The 24,320-nt window shown below is 49.2% G+C and overlaps 1 protein-coding gene across 6 annotated transcripts in view; it reads right to left on the bottom strand.

Moving 5' to 3' along the window:
* LOC137524056 (neuronal-specific septin-3-like) overlaps positions 1-24,320 on the bottom strand; it is a 246,507-nt gene that overhangs the window by 76,392 nt on the left and 145,795 nt on the right. For 4 of the 6 annotated variants that reach the window (XM_068243489.1, XM_068243490.1, XM_068243493.1 and 1 more), the window contains one exon: positions 2,397-2,600. In XM_068243489.1, coding sequence (XP_068099590.1) covers positions 2,397-2,600 — 204 coding nt within the window. Of the gene's footprint in view, positions 1-2,396; positions 2,601-11,584; positions 11,765-24,320 lie in introns of those variants that run through there. The other 2 variants (XM_068243492.1, XM_068243491.1) reach the window with 2 other exon arrangements.

Raw genomic sequence — 24,320 nt, 5'->3', positions numbered from 1 at the left:
TTTATCACAGTGTTAATTTAACTCTGCTTATCAAGTCACACTCACTCCGGCTTTAAGGCCTGGTTTCCACTTGTGTGTTTTGTGTCAGATTTTTCTCTCAGAAAATCTGCATTGATTTGGCAACTAATGTTAGTGAATGAGGCTGTTTCCATTCAATGCAAATTTTTGGACACGTTCGTACGCGTGAAAAAATCTGAGGTCCTGCATCATTTTTTCGGACATCGCGTACGATTCTCAGACAATGCTTTGTATAGGCAATGCAAATTTTCGCGTTATTTTAGATCCATGGTTACAGGAAGCTGTCAGCAGTCATGACTAAGCTGTTACTAGGCAGATTATGTTATATTTAACTAATGCAATTATTTTGCAGGCCTCTCTGCATATATCAGGCTCTGACATCTAACTAAACACGCCGAATTTCACTAACTCCTCCCCCAAATCTCCCTGGCCCCGCCTCTCTGCATATATCAGGCTCTGACATCTAACTTAACACCCCTCCTCTCCCTGGCCCCTCCTCTCCGCTTATATCAGGCTCTGACATATAACTAAGCACCCTGAATTTCACTAACTCCTCCCCCAAATAACCCTGGCCCCTCCTCTCCACATATATCGGGTTCTGACATTAACTTAACACCCCTCCTCTCCCTGGCCCCTCCTCTCTGCTTATATCAGGCTCTGACATCTAACTAACCACCCCTTGTTGGCCCCTCCTCTTTGCATATTTTAGGCAAGGGTATGTAGAGTCCCCTATCCTGTTCTCCCTGTACTCAAACGGCTGCACCCCATCTGCTGACTCTGTCAAGGTCATCAAATTTGAAGATGATATCACCATTCTTGGCCTAGTTGGTGGACATGGAGAGCAGGCATACCAAAACGAGGTTGAGGGTATTTGTAAATGGTGCAAGGATAACCAACTCATACTCAAAGCATTAAAAAGGGTAGAATTGATAGTGGACTTCAGAAGGCGCTCACCCACACTCAACCCATTCTCCATTGAAGGCACTGTCATCTCCAGGGTGTCAAGCGTTCAGTTCCTATGTGCCACCATCACCCACGATCTGGAGTGAGTAGAGGACACCTCCATGGTCCAGAAGAAGGCTCAGCAGAGGTTATTCTGTCTGAGGCAATTGAGGAAGTTTAGGATGCGGCAGGAACTGACGACTACTTTCTACACTGCCACCATTGAGTCTATCCTCTGCGCCTCCATTATTGCATGGTACACAGGCAGCACTGCAAGTGACATGCTCAAGCTCCAGAAAGTAATCAATGCTGTGAAGAGTATCACTGGGTCACCCCTACTGCCACTAGACCTCCTACACACCTCCAGACTGAGGTCCAGGCCCAACAGGATATTATACTATCTCACCCACCCCGCCAGTCACTACTTCAACCGTCTCCCATCGGACCACTGCTACAGAACCATCCCCACTAAAACCTCCAGACACCAGAACACCTTCTTCCCCCAAGCTGTCCTTGCATTGAACTCGAGCCAATGCCCATGTAAAATCCCCTAATCTTGCATTTCTGTCTGTTTTACAGGTAGTCCCCGACTTACGAATGCCCGACTTACGAACGACCCGTCAATAAACAGCATGGATTTTATGGGCTCGATTCACAAAGCGGTGCTAACCCAGTTAGAGACTTTAGGCGTGATAACCATTGCACCACGCTGGTGAAAAGCCAGTTTAGGTGTGATAAGTTTAGGCATGATAAGTTTAGATAAGTTTAGATCGCGCCAAGTCCCGCACGCAAAGCAGCGCCATTAAACTCTATGCGAAGTGCACCAGACTTTGTTAGCACAAAACTTTTGATCAGCTGTGCACTGCGGTGCTAACCCAGTTGGCGCTTAAACTTATCACGCCTAAACTTATCACACTTAAACTTATCACACCTAAACTTATCACGCCTAAACTTATCATGCCTAAACTGAGTTTAGGCGTGATAAAGGGCTTTTCACCAACGTGCTAACTGTTAGCACCGCTTTGTGAATCAGGCCCTATGTTTCCATGGGAACAAGTAAAAAAAAATTCACATTGGAATTGTACTTTTTATTTTGAGAGAATCGATAAAAAAAAAATCAAAGAAAAAATGGCTTTTAAACTTGTATAAGCAGGTACAGGGGGCAGAGGTGACACAGAGGGGGACACTGGAAGCACAGAGGAGGTAAAGGGGACAGAGATGGCACAATGTTATGACTTAATTCAAACCTACAGTCTCTATCTTGTTCGTTAACCGCGGACTACCTGTATTTGTTCCCCTTCTGATTATGTCTAAATGCCTGTTAACTGTACTACAGTATTCCATGCTGTGTGTACCATCAATAATTCCGGGAGTGACATTTGTCGTACTCGGCAACTAAAGCCAATTCTGATTAACAAATCTTCCCTGCTGCTCACCTACTACCATGATGTTGAACTCAAATCCATATTTCATAGCTTTCCGCTTCATCTGGTCCAGCACGGAGTCAATGCCCACGTAGCCGAAAGGCTCTCTGCCTAGTTCCTCGCAGATCTTAGTCTCCATGTCCTCCTCGGCTGGTGAGACCACGCTAAGCTCCTCCATGGGGCCAACACTCTCCGGCCTGGAGCTATGGTCAAAGTCTGCAAGAAAGAGGAAGACACAATGTCAGCCGGCCAGGAATGAAACTCATCAGCGATTAAAAAGCAGAAATGTTAAAAAGAATGTTAAGAGAAATTTAACTCATCATTTACCACAAAACTAAAACTTCCTGTGAAATGTGAAGCCAAACGTTTACTGCAAATGTTCTTCAGTTTTTTACACTTACAGATCCCAACAGTCCCACCAGACTGTCCAATACCTCCCAACTTTTTAAAATGACAAAGAGGGACACTTAAAGGAATACTGTAGGGGGGTCGGGGGAAAATGAGCTGAACTTACCCGGGGCTTCTAATGGTCCCCCGCAGACATCCTGTGTTGGCGCAGCCACTCACCGATGCTCCGGCCCCGCCTCCGGTTCACTTCTGGAATTTCTGACTTTAAAGTCAGAAAACCACTGCGCCTGCGTTGCCGTGTCCTCGCTCCCGCTGATGTCACCAGGAGTGTACTGCGCAGACACAGACCATACTGGGCCTGCGCTGTGCGCTCTTGATGACATCAGCGGGATCGAGGACACGGCAACGCAGGCGCAGTGGTTTTCGGACTTTAAAGTCTGAAATTCCAGAAGTGAACCGGAGGCGGGGCCGGAGCATCGGTGAGTGGCTGCCGGGCACAGGATGTCTGCGGGGGACCATTAGAAGCCCCGGGTAAGTTCAACTCATTTTCCCCCGACCCCCCTACAGTATCCCTTTAAGCCACACTCATGCCACACCCCTAACCACACCCCTGCCACGCCCCTAGTTACGCATACTATAAAGATTAAGGCCCGGTTCACATTAGCGGTGGCCGTCCGGAATCGCCGTGCCGGAGCCGGACCGCTTTCAGAACGGACGGAACGGACGCACGGCATGGCAATGAAAGCCTATGCGTCCGTTCACATGCGTCCGTTCTGCCGGACCGGAGCCGGACCGGATCCGGGCCGGATCCGGACTCCGGCGTCCGTTCCAACATGCGCTATTTTTTGGTCCGGCTCCTCCGGCAGCCGTATCCGGAGCGGAGCCGGACTGCACCATCCGGCCAATACAAAGCAATGAGAGCCGGAGAGCGCACAACACACTGGCTACAAAAACCGGACGTTCTACCCCACTTCCTATGCATTTTGGATGGGGACCACATGGGCCCAGCGAAGAGTGGGGCAGCAGCGATTTCATGCTGGAGCTCTTTTTGCCAGCAACATGTCTGATATGTCTGAAGGAGGCGAACAACAGAGAGAATTCCCAGGTTTACGAGTAAAAAATGCCTGGATCCATGGTCCCAACTGCAGTCTCTGTATCCACGGATGGTCTCCACACGTCCACCTGTCTCCAACAATGACCCCAGACCCTTCTGCTGACCTCCCAGACCCCAGGTAATTAAAAGGATGTTATCTCCTTAAGAAACCGGATCCGGACCGCAACCGTGTTCACACCGCACGGAAACCGGATGCAAACGGACCGGATCCGGACCGGATCCGGATAGGAACCGTACGGATCAGGTCCGGTCCGGATACGGTGCGGTCCGGACATCCGGTGCGGTTTTTACTAAACCGCAAGTGTGAACGGGGCCTTAATAAGAAAAAATGTTGTTTTATAATTCAAACCACACTGGTCCTTCCTATCCTGGTTCATTTTCCTTCATAGTAATATTTTGAAATTAGTAATATATCAATTTAAAGAATGGGAATAAAGTTTAGAGTCAATCAAACACATTTTTAGTAGAGAAATATATATATTTACATAGAAAGAGGGACAAATGAGGAGAAAAGAGGGACCGAGGGACAGGGCTCCCAAAGAGGGACTGTCCCTCCTAAAGAGGCACAGTTGGGAGCTATGAAGAGGGACAGTTGGGAGCTATGGTTATTATTATTACTTTAGTGAGGAAAAGAACAGCTTCAAGATATTTATTGTTCACAAATTCTGCAAATCACTAAGTATTTCAAAAAGAATATTCACTAAAAACTGAGAAGACCAGTTTCCTGAGGGCTGGAGACTGTCCATGTACTAGTCAATATTTACAGACAGCCCCAATAAACACTTAGGGTCCATTCCACCCTGCAAGCCAGTCTATAGACCCCTCAAAAGATTTCCCAACAAGACAGATAAATAGATAAAACTGTGAGCAGGTAAGGGAGTTGTTTCTAAGAAAAGGGAAGGAAGAGCAACCACCACATAGTTTTGTACAACATGGACTGGCACAAAGCTAGCCGTGACCGTGGACTGATAACTTTTCTGTTGAAGCTTTGACGGAGTTCAGGTAGCACGAGGTGGTAGAAGAACTGCTGCGAGTAAAATGAGCTTCTGATTTTAACTTCAGTGCAATTACGATAAGGGAAGTCACAAATCCCGATCATGAGGAAACATGATGATACGACCTGCTTGGTGAGAGCGAGACCCTCATTGAGCAGCAAACCTTCAAAGTTCCTTTTAAGATGAACACCAACGTCTAAAATCTGAAAATTTCCCACCTCCTACCCGAGGTTCCCCTTCCAGGTGACCACACTCTCACTTCTCCAACCAAATCGGCTGCGTTATACATGAACATGAGACCACAGTGCTACTTATCTACCTTCCTCGTAATAAAGAATAGCTCCATGCTCAGAAAGCAAGGTAATGGCGCTAGCATCATCTTTACTCCCAACCGTCTGACACTGCAGCCTTTCCCTCCCGTGCTTACACCTCTCTGACACTACAGCTGTCCCCTCCCCTGCTTACACCTCTCTGACAGTGCATCTGTCCCCTCCCCTGCTTACACCTCTCTGACACTGCAGCTGTCCCCTCCCCTGCTTACACCTCTCTGACACTACAGCTGTCCCCTCCCCTGCTTACACCTCTCTGACAGTGCATCTGTCCCCTCCCCTGCTTACACCTCTCTGACACTGCAGCTGTCCCCTCCCCTGCTTACACCTCTCTGACACTGCAGCTGTCTCCTCCCCTGCTTACACCTTTCTGACACTGCAGCTGCCCCCTCCCCTGCTTACACCTGATACTGCAGCTGTCCCCTCCCCTGCTTACACCTTTCTGATACTGCAGCTGTCCCCTCCCCTGCTTACACCTCTCTGACCCTGCAGCTGTCCCCTCCCGTGCTTACACCTCTCTGACCCTGCGGCTGTCTCCTCCCCTGCATATACCCCTCTTACACTGCGGCTGTCCCCTCCCCTCCTTACACCTCTCTGACACACTGGCTGTCCCCTCCCCTGCTTACACCTCTCTGACACTGCAGCTATCCCCTTCCCTGCTTACACCTCTCTGACCCTGCGGCTGTCTCCTCCCCTGCATATACCCCTCTTACACTGCAGCTGTCCCCTCCCCTGCTTATACCTCTCTGACACTGCAGCTATCCCCTTCCCTGCTTACACCTCTCTGACACTGCAGCTGTCCCCTCCCCTGCTTACACCTCTCTGACACTGCAGCTATCCCCTTCCCTGCTTACACCTCTCTGACACTGCAGCTGTCTCCTCCACTGCATATACCCCTCTTAAACTGCAGCTTTCCCCTCCCCTGCTTACACCTCTCTGACACTGCAGCTGTCCCCTCCCCTGCTTACACCTCTCTGACACTGCAGCTGTCCCCTCCCCTGCTTACACCTCTCTGACACTGCAGCTGTCTCCTCCCCTGCATATACCCCTCTTAAACTGCAGCTTTCCCCTCCCCTGCTTACACCTCTCTGACACTGCAGCTGTCCCCTCCCCTGCTTAGACCTCTCTCTCTGACACTGCAGCTGTCCCCTCCCCTGCTTACACCTCTCTGACACTATGGCTGTCCCCTCCCCTGCTTACACCTCTCTGACACTGCAGCGGACCCCTCCCCTGCTTACAGACCTCTCTGACACTGCAGCTGTCCCCTCCCCTGATTACACCACTCTGACACTGCAGCTGTCCCCTCCCCTGCTTACACCTCTCTGACACTGCAGCTGTCCCCGCCCCTGCTTACACCTCTCTGACACTGCAGCTGTCCCCTCCCCTGCTTACACCTCTCTAACACTGCAGCTGTCCCCTCCCCTGCTTACACCTCTCTGACACTGCAGCTGTCCCCTCCCCTGCTTACACCTCTCTGACACTGCAGCTGTCCCCTCCCCTGCTTACACCTCTCTGACACTGCAGCTGTCCCTCCCCTGCTTACACCTCTCTGATACTGCAGCTGTCTCCACCCCTGCTTACACCTCTCTGACACTGCGGCTGTCTCCTCCCCAGCTTACGCCTCTCTGACACTGCGGCTGTCCCTCCCCTGCTTACACCTGATACTGCAGGTGCCCCTCCCTTGCTTACACCTCTCTAATACTGTCATTGTCTTGTGCCAAGAGAAACACTTAAAGAGAACCAGAGATGAAGCACCCTCATGTATTTTACCTTATAAATCAGTGGGAACATGACAGTAAACACCTAATCTGCTCTTTGTTACATTGTTCTCTGTTTAATTTGCCTGTTATCACCTCTAAGATAAGAATCCCGACTGAGCAGTCGCTGGCTTTGCTACAGAAAGATTATAGCTGAGACTGTGTTCTTTTGTGTCTTTTCAAGTCCAAGCCTGCCCCCTGCTGGCTTTGCTCAGGAATCATTATAGCTGAGTCATTATAGCAAAGCCAGACTGAATGCTCAGTCCGGTATTCTTATCTCAGCTAGATAACAGACACTTTTAGCAGTGAGGATGAAACAGAGGGCAGGGTAGGTGTTTTCTCTAATGTTCCCACTGATTTCTATGGTAAAATACATGAGGGTGCTTCGTCTCTGGTTCACTTTAAGAGCAAAGTAAATAAAACTATGAGTCAGTTTTAGGCAAAATGTCTTAAAGGGAACCTGAAGTGAGAGGACTACAAAGGCTGCCATCTTTATTGACTTGGTTTCTTTATAAACTATGCCAGTTGCCGGGCTGTCATGCTGAGCTTTATGCTTTAGTTGTTTTTTGAGTCATCCACCAACAACAAGCATTCAGCCAGTGGAGTCACAGCCCTGCAACAAGCATTCAGCCAGCGGAGTCATAGCCCTGCAACAAGCATGCAGCCAGTGGAGACACAGCCCTGTAACAAGCATGTAGCCAGCAGTCACAGCCCTGTAACAAGCATTCAGCCAGCGGAGTCATAGCCCTGCAACAAGCATGCAGCCAGTGGAGACACAGCCCTGTAACAAGCATGTAGCCAGCAGTCAGAGCCCTGTAACAAGCATTCAGCCAGCGGAGTCATAGCCCTGCAACAAGCATGCAGCCAGTGGAGTCACAGCCCTGCAACAAGCATGCAGCCAGTGGAGACACAGCCCTGTAACAAGCATGCAGCCAGTAGAGTCCCAGCCCTGCAACAAGCATGCAGTCAGTGGAGTCACAGTCCTAGAACAAGCATGCAGCCAGTGGAGTCACAGCCCTGGAACAAGCATGCAGCCAGTGGAGTCACAGCCCTGCAACAAGCATGCAGCCAGTGGATATACAGCCCTGTAACAAGCATGTAGCCAGCAGTCACAGCCCTGTAACAAGCATTCAGCCAGCGGAGTCATAGCCCTGCAACAAGCATGCAGCCATTGGAGACACAGCCCTGCAACAAGCATTCAGCCAGCAGAGTCACAGCCCTGCAACAAGCATGCAGCCAGTGGAGTCACAGCCCTGCAACAAGCATGCAGCCAGTGGAGTCACAGCCCTGCAACAAGCATGCAGCCAGTGGAGTCACAGCCCTGCAACAAGCATTCAGCCAACAGAGTCACAGCCCTGCAACAAGCATGCGGCCAGTGGAGTCACAGCCCTGCAACAAGCATGCAGCCAGTGGAGCCACAGTCCTGCAACAAGCATTCAGCCAGCAGAGTCACAGCCCTGCAACAAGCATGCAGTCAGTGGAGTCACAGCCCTGCAACAAGCATGCAGCCAGTGGAATCACAGCCCTGCAACAAGCATGCAGCCAGTGGAGTCACAACCCTGCAACAAGCATTCAGCCAGCGGAGTCACAGCCCTGCAACAAGCATGCAGCTGGTGGAGTCACAGCCCTGTAACAAGCATGCAGCCAGTGGAGTCACAGCCCTGTAACAAGCATGCAGTCAGTGGAGTCACAGCCCTGCAACAAGCATGCAGCCAGTGGAGTCACAGCCCTGCAACAAGCATGCAGCCAGTGGAGTCACAGTCCTGCAACAAGCATGCAGCCAGTGGAGTCACAGCCCTGCAACAAGCATGCAGCCAGTGGAGTCACAGCCCTGCAAAAAGCATGCAGCCAGCGGAGTCACAGCCCTGCAACAAGCATGCAGCCAGTGGAGTCACAGCCCTGCAACAAGCATTCAGCCAACAGAGTCACAGCCCTGCAACAAGCATGCAGCCATTGGAGTCACAGCCCTGCAACAAGCATGCAGCCATTGGAGTCACAGCCCTGCCACAAGCATGCAGCCAGCGGAGTCACAGCCCAGCAACAAGCATGCAGCCAGTGGAGTCACAGCCCTGTAACAAGCATGCAGCCAGTAGAGTTACAGCCTTGCACCAAGCATGTAGCCATTGGAGTCATAGCCCTGCAGCAAGCATGCAGCGAGCGGAGTCACAGCCTTGTAACAAGCATGCAGCTAGCGAGTCACAGCCCTGCAACAAGCATGCAGCCAGTGAAATCACAGCCCTGCAACAAGCATGCAGCCAGTGAAATCACAGCCCTGCAACAAGCATGCAGCTAGCGAGTCAAAACCCTGCAACAAGCATGCAGCCAGTGGAGTCACAGCCATGGAACAAGCATGCAGCCATTGGAATCACAATCCTGCAACAAGCATGCAGCCAGCCGAGTTACAGCCCTGTAACAAGCATGCAGCCAGTGGAGTCACAGCCCTGTAACAAGCATGCAGGCAGTGGAGTCACAGCCCTGCAACAAGCATGCAGCCAGTGGAGTCACAGCCCTGCAACAAGCATGCAGCCAGTGGAGTCACAGCCCTGCAACAAGCATGCAGCCAGTGGAGTCACAGCCCTGCAACAAGCATGCAGCCAGTGGAGTCACAGCCCTGCAACAAGCATGCAGCCAGTGGAGTCACAGCCCTGCAACAAGCATGCAGCCAGTGGAGTCACAGCCCTGCAACAAGCATGCAGCCAGTGGAATCACAGCCCTGCAACAAGCATGCAGCCAGTGGAGTCACAGCCCTGCAACAAGCATGCAGCCAGTGGAGTCACAGCCCTGCAACAAGCATGCAGCCAGTGGAGTCACAGCCCTGCAACAAGCATGCAGCCAGTGGAGTCACAGCCCTGCAACAAGCATGCAGCCAGTGGAGTCACAGCCCTGTAACAAGCATGCAGCCAGTGGAGACACAGTCCTGTAACAAGCATGCAGCCAGTGGAATCACAGCCCTGCAACAAGCATGCAGCCAGTGGAGACACAGTCCTGTAACAAGCATGCAGCCAGTGGAGTCACAGCCCTGTAACAAGCATGCAGCCAGTGGAGTCACAGCCCTGTAACAAGCATGCAGGCAGTGGAGACACAGTCCTGTAACAAGCATTCAGCCAGCGGAGTCATAGCCCTGCAATAAGCATGCAGCCAGCCGAGTTACAGCCCTGCAACAAGCATTCAGCCAGTGGAGTCACAGCCCTGCAATAAGCATGCAGCCAGCCGAGTTACAGCCCTGTAACAAGCATTCAGCCAGTGGAGTCACAGCCCTGTAACAAGCATGCAGCCAGTGGAATCACAGCCCTGTAACAAGCATGCAGCCAGCCGAGTTACAGCCCTGTAACAAGCATGCAGCCAGTGGAGTCACAGCCCTGCAACAAGCATTCAGCCAGCGGAGTCACAGCCCTGTAACAAGCATGCACCTGGCGGAGTCAGACCAGAGTTTAAGCATTTGATCTGCATGCTCATTCTGGGGCAGTGATTTAAAGGGATCCTGGAGTGTGAGGAATACGGAGCTGCCATCTTTATTCTCCAATAAACCATGCCAGTTGCCCGGCTCCTGTGCTGATATTCCACCTCTATGTTTGAAAAATGTGCTTCTGACTTGTTCTCCACCACTTCTGCCTGTGCACCTCGAATCAGCACTTCAGCGCACACTGCAGAAGAACAGGCACTGAAAGTGAACTCGAGGTGAGAGGGATACGGAGGCTGCCATATTTATTTCCTGTTAAGCAATACCAGTTGCCTGGCAGCCCTGATGGTCTATTTGGCTGCAGTAGAGTCTGAATCAGAACCCTGAAATATGGATACGTTAGTGCAATCCCAGCTATAGAGCACCTAATCTGCATTCTTGTTCTGGAACTGTTAGTTAGCCTAGAACATCAGAGGATCAGCTGGACAGCCAGGCAACCAGCATTATTCACAATGCAATAAATATGGCAGCCTCCATATACCTCTCACTTTAGGACACAGCTAATATCAGTAATGCAAAAAATATTAGATTATAGATCGCAGTGTCGCTTAGAAAAATAAAATATAAGCACACTAACGCTGCATACACACCATGCATAAGATCCACGGTTCAATTGATCATTTCTGGCATGTCCGATCTGCCTCCAATCGAGAAAACGATTGTTTTTGTGCAATACGGATCTCAAAATCAGCCCCTTTCTTGATCGGAAGCAGATGGGACATGCCAGAAATGATTGATCGATCTGTCGGGAAAATTGCACGGTGTGTGTACAGCATAACGCTTTCAATATCAATCCAATATTCCAGGTAGGCTGAACCACAAGTCCGGCTCAGACACAAAGCCCACAAGAAACCACTTGAAGGGTAACTCCACTCAGAACTGCTCTGTCAGTTGTGGATGCTGCTGCCCCTGTGACTCTCGGAGTGGAGCCGTACCCCGATACCTGAGGTCCGATCTCCCCCCACCTGCCAGACAACGTGTGACCTGCCCACCACTGAGATACACGGCGATTACAGGCGGTTATTGCCGGCGGAAGGTGCGGATGTCTGGATTCCGAGTATCTTGGTGGAGAATTGACCATGAGGGTGTTTAGAGTGAAGGAAAATGTTGGGTATGGTAGATGTTGAATGGCTGATCCCCCCCCAATCCATCCTCTCTCAGCCATCGGTGACAGTGTGATCCCCCCGGCACACTCACCTTCTCGCCAGTCACACCGATATCGAGGGCGAGCGTAGACCCCCTCCCGCCGTCAGCATCCGGCCCACAGGTCCAGCAAAATCCAGCCTCTCCCAGCCAGGCGGGCAGGGACACAAAGTGTCTGTACCTTGTGCTATTCAAAGTGGTCTCCAGCCCTCTCATCCCCGCTCTATAGCAGCCCCCCACCAGGAGGAGACAACAAAGAAGGGCTCTGCGTTATAGGCACACGTGACTTGAATTGGAAATAACCCTTTAACAGCCAATGGGGCTTCTAAAGAAGAGAATAGAGTGCCCACCCCCCTCTTCTTACTCCAAGACCCCCACTCTTTCCATTTCCAGCACTGAGTCACCGAGAGATTGTCGAGTCATGATATAAACGACAGGAATAGGTAACGGGATAATCGAGGGGAAGAAAACCGAAGAAACGTCTCTAAAATTAAACGCTGAGAAAGACGCCCTCAGCTTGTGAAAGACGCCCTCAGCTTGTGAAAGACGCCCTCAGCTTGTGAAAGACACCCTCAGCTTGTGTATGAGAAGGTGCGATAAAGTCACAGCAGTGACAACTCCTCGCTCTCCTGCAGCAGGTTATACGTTACAGTCGAGGGTGGAAGTGAGATCTCCAGATAAATCATGCCAATAAAGTGCTGCATTTTCCACTGATGGCTGACACGGTATACTCTACCGCTAATAATCGTTTCTGTGCTCGTGTTTGTTAGTCAGCATCGCTTCTGATAGTTTCCCCTTGTTTAGATACTTCCGGGAAGTGATTTATTCTAGAGAGTTTGGGGAAAGTTTAGGTTCAGTTCAGGAGTGGAGAGCTCCTCGGTTGCAAGATACCAGAGTCTGGTCCTAACATCAAGAAAAACTAGACATTGCCCTATAGCAGAAGGAAAAAACACAGAGAGATCCAGGAGCCCAATCTGGTGCAATATGGTTAGTGGATCGGGGTATGGCAATTAACAGTATAAGTTATACTCACAAAACTGGGTTGCAGTTTAGGCAACCACTCATGTCCGCAGGTGGGGAAATACCGTCCCCACTCGGCCTTTGGATCCTTAGAAGGTCGCTGCTCCAAAAAATGATTTGTAGGTCGACAGTATCGGCCTGATCTCCCATTATCAAGAGGGGTGTTAACTATTTGGAAGCAAGTAGGAGGCGCCCGGACACTTGGACTCTCTAAACAAAAGGCACTGTTATTGACCTGAAGAAGCGGCTGTGACCGTGAAACGCGTTGTCTAGTGCATCTACTAATAAATCTTTGTTACTCGAACTTCCATTTGTCTCTATCCCGAAAGGGACACCTATAAGGTAGGACAACTTATTTTTACAAATACAGTTGGATACTGCCATATAGAATATTAAAATCTACACCTGTATATCCTTTCCCGGGAGCCTCCTACTTGCTTCCAAATAGACATAGGCTATGATGGCCAAAACTGTGATAGCTAGGTCCTGGAGATCTATAGTGGCCAGAAGTATGATAGCTAGGTCCTGGAGGTCTATGGTGGCCACACTGGCAAGAAGTATGATAGCTAGGTCCCGGAGGTTTATGGTAGCCAGAACTATGATAGCTAGGTCCTGGAGGTCTATGGTGGTCAGAACTATGATAGCTGGGTCCTGGAGGTCTATGGTGGTCAGAACTATGATAGCTAGGTCCTGGTGGACTATGGTGGTCAGAACTATGATAGCTAGGTCCTGGAGGTCTATGGTGGCCAGAACTATGATAGGTCCTGGAGGTCTATGGTGGCCAGAACTATAATAGCTAGGTCCTGGAGGTTTATGGTGGCCAGAACTATGATAGCTAGGTCCTGGAAGTCTATGGTGGTTAGAACTATGATAGCTAGGTCCTGGTGGACTATGGTGGTCAGAACTATGATAGCTGGGTCCTGGAGGTCTATGGTGGTCAGAACTATGATAGCTAGGTCCTGGTGGACTATGGTGGTCAGAACTATGATAGCTAGGTCCTGGAGGTCTATGGTGGCCAGAACTATGATAGGTCCTGGAGGTCTATGGTGGCCAGAACTATAATAGCTAGGTCCTGGAGGTTTATGGTGGCCAGAACTATGATAGCTAGGTCCTGGAAGTCTATGGTGGTTAGAACTATGATAGCTAGGTCCTGGTGGACTATGGTGGTCAGAACTATGATAGCTAGGTCCTGGAGGTCTATGGTGGCCAGAACTATGATAGCTAGGTCCTGGAAGTGTATGGTGGCCAGAACTATGATAGCTAGATCCTGGAGGTCTATGGTGGCCAGAAATATGATAGCTAGGTCCTGGAAGTGTATGGTGGCCAGAACTATAGCTAGGTCCTGGAGATCTATGGTGGCCAGAACTATGATAGCTAAGTCCTGGATTTCTATGGTGGCCAGAACTATGATAGCTAGGTCCTGGAGGTTTATGGTGGCCAGAACTATAATAGCTTGGTCCTGGAGGTCTATGGTAACAAGAAGTATACTAGCTAAGTCCTGAAAGGTCTATGGTGGACAGAACTATCATGGATAGGTCTTGGAGGTCTATAGTGGACAGAAGTATGATAGCTAGGTCCTGGAGGTCTATGGTGTCCAGAACTATGATAGATAGGTCCTGGAGGTCTATAGTGGCCACACTGGCAAGAAGTATGATAGCTAGGTCCTGGAGGTTTATGGTGGCCAGAACTATGATAGCTAGGTCCTGGAGGTCTTTGGTGACCAGAACTATGATAGCTAGGTTCTGGAGTCTATGGTGGTCAGAACTATGATAGCTAGGTCTTGGAGGTCTATGGTGACCAGAACTATGATAGCTAGGTTCTGGAGGTCTATGGTGGCCAGAACTATGATAGCTAAGGTCCTGGAGGTCTATGGTGGCCAGAACTATGATAGCTAGGTCCTGGAGGTCTAAGGTGGATAGAACTATGATAGCTAGGTCCTGGAGGTCTATGGTGGCCAGAACTATGATAGCTAGGTCCTGGAGGTCTGTGGTGGCCAGAACTATGATAGCTAGGTCCTGGAGATCTATGGTGGTCAGAACTATGATAGCTAGGTCCTGGAGGTCTATGGTGGCCAGAACTATTATAGCTAGGTCCTGGCGATCAAAGGTGGCCAAAACTATGATAGCTACTAGGTCCCAAAGGTCTATGGTTGCCAGAAGAACTATGATAGCTGGGTACTGGAGGTCTATAGGGGCCAGAACTATGATAGCTAGGTCCTGGAGGTCTACTCTTACTCCATCTAAAGGGGCCCATACACTGGTCAATTTCAGCCATCGATCGATCGATTCTATGGAATCGATCGATCAGAAATCGATTCTATCAAATCTATCGATCAATCAATTTGCGGACGATTTCGATCGATTTCAATCAATTTGATCTATCTGACTGGATGGAAAATCTAGGTTGATCTGCTGCTGGCAGCAGATCGATGGCCTATAGATTTGCATTGGATCTAATGGTCCAAAAATGCATTTAGATAGATTTTCAATAGATTTCATTCAAGTGTATGGCCACCTTAAGCCTGACTGGTTGGAGGTCATGAATGAAACCCAGAGGATGGAGGAAGTGATAACCGTAGATAACGATAAGATGGGATCACTCTTGAAGGTTTGGTCGAAGCGGATTGAGAGGACATCTTCTAGGGAAATTTTTACACACAATATATGATTTTACGATCTTGTAATTCTGTCATCCTGTCTGATTAGTTTTGATATATGATTTATTACAAAAGTCACAGTGGAACACCTACCTCTGTCTCTGCCTTTTCTTCTTCAATTCTCTCTCTTCTGTTTCTTATCTTATCATACCCGAGGTGACATGTGACATGATGAGATAGACATGTGTATGTACAGTGCCTAGCACACAAATAACTATGCTGTGTTCCTTTTTTTCTTTCTCTGCCTGAAAGAGTTAAACATCAGGTATGTAAGTGGCTGACTCACTCCTGACAGGAAGTGACTACAGTGTGACCCTCACTGATAAATTCCAACTATAAAACACTTTCCTAGCAGAACATGGACTTCTGAGAGCAAGAAAGAGATACAAAAGGGGAATTTCTTATCAGTGAGGGTCACACTGTAGTCACTTCCTGTCTGAGTCAGGACTGAGTCAGCCACTTACATACCTGATATTTAACTCTTTCAGGCAGAGAAAGAAAAAAAGGAACACAGCGTAGTTATTTGTGTGCTAGGCACTGTACATACACATGTCTATCTCATCATGTCACATGTCACTTCGGGTATCCTTTAATTAATATTAACTTCTCAGATAATGAAAGAGGGTATAAGGAGATGTACAACTATTAACACTAGCTATTATATCTTTTTATGTTGGGTTCTAAATGCTTATTGTAATTGTTGATGCATTAGTCATTGTAGTTCTGCCTTTTCTCATGAAAATTTAAAATAAAAATATATTTAACACTCACGAGGAACGTTTTCTGTGACTTGGGTGAGAGTTCCACAAACTCACCGCTAGCGCTATCAGTGATCACCGGTGAAAGAAGACTGTGTATAGAAACAGCAGAGAGGTGGGTCAAAGACCTCCAACAAGGAAAGACTTGAAACAGCCAAGAGCTTCGATGGGGAAGAACGTTCAATCTACGAGTGCAGATCACTAGCAGGAAAAGGGAGATTCTCAAAGCAGCCTTATCAGAAAGACAAGCAGTGCATGAATCCCCGCATTCTCAGATCCACAGGTTCTAATAATCTAGTCATACCCAGAGTCCACCTGGAAACTTTTGGTCCCAGAGCCTTCTGTCATGCTGCCCCTACGTTTTGGAACTCCTTACCTCAACAGATCAGGACAGCTCCATCTCTGGACGTATTTAAATCCAGACTGAAAACCCACCTGTTCAGTTTGGCATTTGCAGAAATATAACTTTTGTTGTGTGAATACATCACCCTACTACCAATTACTGAATCTGAGAGAGCCTAAGCGCTTTGAGTCCTATGGGAGAAAAGCGCTATAGAAATGTTATTGTATTGTATTATGAGCAAGAGGAGGAGTAGGATCGGCCGCCTCGCAGGGCCCCAGGGTCTCTCTGGGGTCTGGTCTAGAGCTGTAGGACCTGAGGAAGGGGTGCTGCCAACGAAACACAATGGAAAACGTGAAAAATACAAATCTCAAATGCATAGTCCACATTTTGTCCCATGAGAGCCACACTACTGTTATCTGGTGTCAATTTAGTGAAAACCGCCATATTCACGCTTTTTATGCTCAGTTGTGTTTTTAAAGGGAACCTGAAGTGAGAGGGAGATATGGAGGCTGCCATATTTATTTCCTTATATGCAACACCAGCTGCCTGGCTATCCTGCTGATCCTCTGCCTCTAATACATTTAGCCACAGCCCCTGAACAAGCATGCAGCAGATCAGGTGCTCTTACTGAAGTGGGACTGGATTAGCTGCATGATTATTTCAGGCGTGTGATTCAGACACTACTGCAGCCAGATCAGCAGGACTGCCAGGCAACTGATATTGTTTAACAGGAAATAAATATGGCAGCCTCCATATACCTCTCATTTCAGGTGTCCATTAAAATTGCATGGGGGTACAAAGCCCCCAAATACTCAATTAATCGTAAAACGATTGAGTCCCCTAAGTGATTGCGCCCCCTAGGCGGACATGGGGGCATCCAAATGTCCCTTTGTAGCTGCTGCACTATTTGGATACCAGTCGGTGGGATAGTGTGTGCACCTGGGATGCCCCCTTTTTTTGTCTCACTGGCTCTTGTGGACAATCTGGCCCAATAGATAATTATTTACAATGAGGCCTGATGAAGGGTATTGTACACCCGAAACGAACATGTGCCGTTGCCATTAGAAATGTATTTCTTCTAAAAATGCCATCAGAAAATGAAGTATTCTTTGCTTCGTCAAGCCAGATGATTGATCCTGCTAGTATCATGAAAATATTTAATGAGCTTTAATGCTGTTTTTTGGAAAAGGAAGTTCTAATGTGCAGGGATCTAAATGTACAACAGCAGCAGGGGAGGACCAGAAAGGAACGGCAGCAGCGGGCGAAGGACCTGAATGGATGGCAGCAGCATCAGGGGGAGGACCCAAATGTATAGCAGTGGGGGAGGACCCGAATTGAACGGCAGCAGCGGGGGAGGACCTGAATGGAACGGCAGCAGCAGGGGGAAGGACCTGAATGGAACGGCAGCAGCAGGGGAGGACCCAAATGGAACGGCAGCAGCAGGGGGAGGACCCAAATGTATAGCAGTGGGGGAGGACCCAAATTAAATGGCAGCAGTGGGGAAGGACCTGAATGGACGGCAGCAGCAGGGGGAGGACCTGAATGGACGGCAGCAGCAGGGGGAGGACCTGAATGGACGGCAGCAGCAGGGGGAGGACCCGAATGGACGGCAGCAGCAGGGGGAGGACCCGAATGGACGGCAGCAGCAGGGGGAGGACCTGAATGGACGGCAGCAGGGGGTGGACCCAAATGGACGGCAACAGGGGGAGGACCCAAATGTACAGCAGTAGCAGGGGAGGACCAGAATGGACGGTGGCAGCAGAGGGGGAGAACCGGAATGAACGTCAGCAGCAGGGGGAGAACCGGAATGAACGTCAGCAGCAGGGGGAGGACCCAAATGGACGGCAGCAGCAGGGGGAGGACCCGAATGGATGGCAGCAGTGAGGGAGGACCCGAATGGACGGCAGCAGCAGGGGGGGAGGACCTGAATGGGTGGCAGCAGTGGGGGAGGACCTGAATGGACGGCAGCAGAGGGGGAGGACCTGAATGGACGGCAGCAGAGGGGGAGGACCTGAATGGACGGCAGCAGTGGGGGGGGACCTGAATGGACGGCAGCAGAGGGGGAGGACCTGAATGGACGGCAGCAGAGGGGGAGGACCTGAATGGATGGCAGCAGTGAGGGAAGACCAGAATGGACGGCAGCAGTGGGGGAGGACCTGAATGGACGGCAGCAGAGGGGGAGGACCTGAATGGATGGCAGCAGTGAGGGAAGACCAGAATGGACGGCAGCAGCAGTGGGGGAGGACCCGAATGGATGGCAGCAGTGGGGGAGGACCTGAATGGACGGCAGCCGCAGCAGGGGAAGGACCCATATAGACTGCAGCAGCAGGGGGGACCCGAATGGATGGCAGCAGTGGGGGAGGACCTGAATGGACGGCAGCAGTGGGGGAGGACCTGAATGGACGGCAGCAGAGGGGGAGGACCTGAATGGATGGCAGCAGTGAGGGAAGACCAGAATGGACGGCAGCAGCAGTGGGGGAGGACCCGAATGGATGGCAGCAGTGGGGGAGGACCTGAATGGACGGCAGCCGCAGCAGGGGAAGGACCCATATAGACTGCAGCAGCAGGGGGGACCCGAATGGATGGCAGCAGTGGGGGAGGACCTGAATGGACGGCAGCAGTGGAGGAGGACCTGAATGGACGGCAGCAGCAGGGGGGACCCAAATGGATGGCAGCAGCGGGGCAGGACCTGAATGGACGGCAGCCACAGGGGGAAGACCTGAATGGACGGCAGCCGCAGGGGGAGGACCCGTATAGACTGCAGCAGCAGGGGGGACCCGAATGGACGGCAGCAGTGGGGGAGGACCTGAATGGACGGCAGCCACAGGGGGAGGACCTGAATGGATGGCAGCAGAGGGGGAAGACCTGAATGGACGGCAGCCGCAGCAGGGGAACAACCCATATAGACTGCAGCAGCAGGGGGGACCCGAATGGACGGCAGCAGTGGGGGAGGACCTGAATGGATGGCAGCCGCAGGGGGAGGACCCGTATAGACAGCAGCAGCAGGGGGAGGACCCGAATGGGCACCGGCAGCAGTGGGGCAGGACTAGAAAGGACTGCGAAATGTACGCAATGAGCAACCTGGTAAGAACAGACACCATGCGTTCTCATAGACTACTGATTGCGTTGGCCTCTCTACGTAGCGCGAGTGCAGCCATTTTGAATAGTTCTCTGCAGTGTCCAGACACATATCCTGACTGCCTGGCTGAATAAACCTTATTCCTGCTACGTCAGAGTAAACGGAAGCTGCAAACGTGATTATCAGCGTGATTGTGAAAAGCGTGTATATTTCTCCGTACCGCTGTCCTGTGGCCGTCATCTAGAGACTGACACAAGGGGGACGCCGCGGGCGCGGGACACTCACTCACCTGGCAGCTCAGCACGCGGGTCGGGCAGCAGGAAACTTCAGTGAACTTTGTGCTCTGTGCCTTCCTAATAAGTCACGTGACAACAATAAACTATAATATACAGAGTCAGCCCAGTGTGTATATAGCCTGCTGTCACCTGTAACAATCACTGCTATATTCACTGGACTCGTACACTAATCAGCTACCACCGACAGGTAAACGAAATAACACAGATTGTCTCATTACAGTGGCATCTGGTGGGGGATGGGGGATGTTGGGCAGCAAGATCACTGACCTGTCGGAAGCAGGAAGAATGGGCCAGCCTAAGGATCTAATGTCTGGCACACACCATGCAATTTTCCATCAGGTTGATGGATCGGCTTTTTTATTCTAACTGACAACTTGCCAAGCAAGCAGTATCTCCGTCTGTGCATAGAACTCTCAGTAACGAACATTCCGTACAGATCATCTGGCAGAACTAAAGATGTCTCCACAAGTGATAAATGTCAGAATGTAAATCAGGGAGAGGAAAGATGTTACAATGGGCAAACACTGACTAAATCATCTATAAATGAATATTGTGAAGAATAAGCACTTTTATTCATTATGATATTTTTACTACAGGTCCTCTTGAAGTCCCTTCTCCAAGTTTGATGTTCTCAGCCATTTATCTTATATGATGATCTACCATTGGCACAACCAAGGTGCATGACGTTACATTTATCTGCATTCAATGTCATCTTAGCAGTAAGTCCCTGTCCTGTGGCATGGAGATCATTTTCAAGGAAACTTCCAGTCCCTACCCCCCTAAAAAAAACAAGATCTACTTAGTTGGGGCTTCCTCCAGCCTCTGGCAGCCGATCTGACCCTCTGTTGCAGATGCTGACCTCGGCAGGTTGGCATCTCCTGCACCTGCGTTAGTGCGCGGCCACGCCATTCACAACCGCGCTCACGTGGCCTGGAACGTTCTGCGCATAACTACTGCGTCTGCACAGAACGCTCCCATGGCCTTGGGAACGCATTGACGAGTGGTGTGGCCGCGCCCTTGCACGGGGGCAGAAGATGCCAACCTGCCGAGGTCGCCCTCTGCACCTGCGGGGACCCCGAAACTGCGGCGAGGGTCAGATCGGCTGCCAGGGGCTGGAGGAAGCCCCAGGTAAGAAGATCTTATTTTGTGTTTTTTTTTGTTTTGTTTTGTTTTTTTTGTTGCTTGTACCTTTCCTTTAACCACTTCATCTCCAAGGGTTTTTCCCCTTTAAAACCAGAGCAAATTTTCACCTGTCTTCGGTGCTCCTTCCACTCATTCGCCTATAACTTTATTACTACTTATCACAATGAAAAAAATCTATACCTTGTTTTTTTCGCCACCAATTAGGCTTTTTTTGGGGGGGTGGAGGGGGGGGGGGGTACTTTTTTGCTAAGAATTATTTTATTCTATTTGCATTTTAACAGGGAAAATAAGAAAAACAATGAAAAAAAATCATTATTTCTTAGTTTTAGGCCATTATAGTTTTAAAATAATACATGCAAGTATAAATTAAAACCCACACATTTTATTATCCCATTTGTCCTGGTTATTGCAACGTTTAACCCATTCGCGTTCCGTCGTTTTCACTTGAGAAATGTTCACCTCCCATTCATTAGCCTATAACTTTATCACTACTTATCACAATGAACTGATCTATAGCTTGTTTTTTCCGCCACCAATTAGGCTTTCTTTGGGGGGTACATTTTGCTAAGAGCCACTTTACTGTAAATGCATTTTAACAGGAAGAATAAGAAAAAAACTGAAAAAATGCATTATTTTTCAGTTTTCAGCCATTATAGTTTTAAAATAATACATGCCTCCATAATTAAAACTCCCGTATTGTATTTGCCCATATTTCCCGGTTATTACACCGTTAAAATTATGTCCCTATCACAATGTATGGCGACAATATTTTATTTGGAAATAAAGGTGCATTTTTTCCGTTTTGCATCTATCACTATTTACAAGTTTAAAATAATAAAAATATAGAAATATTTCATCTTTACATTGATATTTAAAAAGTTCAGACCCTTAGGTAAATATTTACGTTTTTTGTTTTTTTATTGTAATGTTTTTTTTTTTATATTAAACATTTTATTTGGGTAGTTTTGGGAGGGTGGGAGGTAAACAATATGTTTATAATGTAAATATGTGTTGATTTCCATTTTTTTTACTTTTAGTTGTAGTATTACTTTTTGGCCACAAGATGGCGGCCATGAGTTGGTTTACATGACGTCACTCTAAGCATAACACACGCTTAGAGCGACGCATGGGAGAGATAACAGCCAGAAAAGGCGAGAGAAGCTGTCGCTTTTTCAGCGGGGGAGAGGTATCAGTGATCGGGCTCCATAGCCCGATTCACTGATTGCCTGGCTAGCAAACCGCGGGCCGGGAGCGCGTGTACACGCGCGCGATCAGCCGCGGGAGCGCGCGGTAGCGCGCATGGTTCCTGGACGTAGTTTCTACGTCCAGGAACCAAAATAGGTTAAAATATTTCCATAGTACAATGTATAGCACCAATATTCTATTTGAAAATGAAGGTGCATTTTTTTCAGTTTTGCATCCATCACTAATTACAAGCCCATAATTAATGTAATATACCCTCTTGACATACATATTAAAAAAAAAACTTCAGTCCCTAAGGTAACTATTTATGTGATTTTTAATTTTTTTTTTATTGTAATTTTGTTTTTATGCAAAAAAAAAAAAAAGTTTGGGTAATTATGGGATAGTGTGGGAGGTAAAGTGTTTATTTTAAATGTATTTGTGTGTCTGAAAATACATTTTTTTTAAATGAATGTGTGTAGGTGTAATTTTACTATTTGGCCACAAGATGTCCTTGTGCTTCCTATTGCGTACTCATAGTATGCTAAATAGGAAGTAATGCGTAGACGTGTTAAATCGGAAGTAACAAATGATCGCGGCATCTCATTGATGTCAGCGATCATTCATACGGGGACCGAGATTATTGAATGGGAACTGCGTTTCCATTCATTCATCTCCCCTCTAACGGGCGGCGGCGATAACGAGTGGGCGTGCGTGGCGGCAAGGGACGTAGTAACTGCGAGGAAAAGTGGTGAATTGCAGGAACGTAGATGCTCGTCCCGGGGGAGGGGAAGTGGTTAAAGCTTGTGGCGCACGAGACGTCCTTCTCTCATTCCAAACTGCTGGATCGTTGGTTCGCGGGAGGATAAGTGGGACGGGTTTTGTACGTCCGCTGCTTCGCTCATCTGAGGGAAGCCTTCTTTCCTTACACATAAAAAGAGCAGACAAGCTACAGAGCAATGTCTTGTCTCACAGTTCTGACTCTGCTTCATGATGTCAGCGGGGGGGGGAGGGGGGGTCACATGAGCAGACAAGCTGCAGGGCAATGTCTTGTCTCACAGTTCTGACTCCGCCTCATGATGTCAGCTGGGGGGGGTTGGGGGTCACATGAGCAGACAAGCTACAAAACAATGTTTTGTCTCACAGTTCGGACTCTACTTCATGATGTCAGCGAGGCGGGGTGGTCACATGATCAGACAAGCTACAGAGCAATGTCTTTTCTCACAGTTCTGACTCTGCTTCATGATGGGGGGGGGGGGATGTCAGCGGGGGGGGGGGGGGGAGGGGTCACATGAGCAGACAAGCTGCAGAGCAATGTCTTGTCTCACAGTTCTGACCCCGCTTCCTGATATGAGCCGGGGTGAATGGGGTTGCCTTGATGAATGGAACGAGGGAGATGATGGTCGAGGATGTTCCGTTTTGTCCTCCTTGGTGTGAGAAGATGGACGATGTTCTGTCACTTCCGCCCTCCTGTGTCCCCCGTCCTCCTCTCCTCCCCATTCACATGACACTATTGTGCTGGGGGTTACACAAAGTGCTGCCCCCGCCGGAGCCCGACCGCTCCTTTGTCTTTTGAATAGCCGGGATTCTGGGTTGCCGGGAGAGCAGGCGACTCTCTGCTGAAATGCTTCACTCCCAGCTGCTGGAAATGTTGTATGGAGAGGCCGGGGGGACCCCCCTCCCCCCTCTGCGGACACACAGGCGGCTAACACTGACTAATCCTCCCTACTCCTTAATAATAATCATTTGACTGGTCTATGCTCTCATCCATGCGGAAGTGCCTCGGTTAAAGGGAACCTGAGGTGAGAGGGGTATGGAGGCTGACAATGCAGATTGCCTGGCTGTCCTGCTGATCCTCTGCCTCTAATACATTTAGCCATAACCCCTGAACAAGCATGCAGCAGATCAGGTGACTGAAGTGACTGGATTAGCTGCATGCTTGTTTCAGGTGTGTGATTCAGACACTACTGCAGCCAGAGGGATCAGCAGGACAGCCAGGCAACTGGTATTGTGTAACAGGAAATACATATGGCTGCCCCCATAGCCCTTTCCGCTCGTGTGCACTGTAACTCACATGCAGTGATGGACACACTAGAGAGTTTATTTCAGGTCATTTTCATTTAAGATAATATATATATATATAAAAATAAAAATGCTCCCATTGACTTGTATTAAAATGCGGCAAAATAGCTGTGATCGCTATTTTTCGAAAAGGACTTGAAAACAAACGCTCTCTGGTGTGTCTGCAGCCTACGGCCACTAATGTGAGCTTTCTGAGTGCTTTTCTGACCCTCGGGACTTTCTGAGAGTTAA

The sequence above is a fragment of the Hyperolius riggenbachi genome, chromosome 7 (genome assembly GCF_040937935.1).
Source record: "Hyperolius riggenbachi isolate aHypRig1 chromosome 7, aHypRig1.pri, whole genome shotgun sequence".
Classification (NCBI taxonomy): domain Eukaryota; kingdom Metazoa; phylum Chordata; class Amphibia; order Anura; family Hyperoliidae; genus Hyperolius; species Hyperolius riggenbachi.
This window is presented reverse-complemented; position numbering and strand designations above follow the sequence as displayed.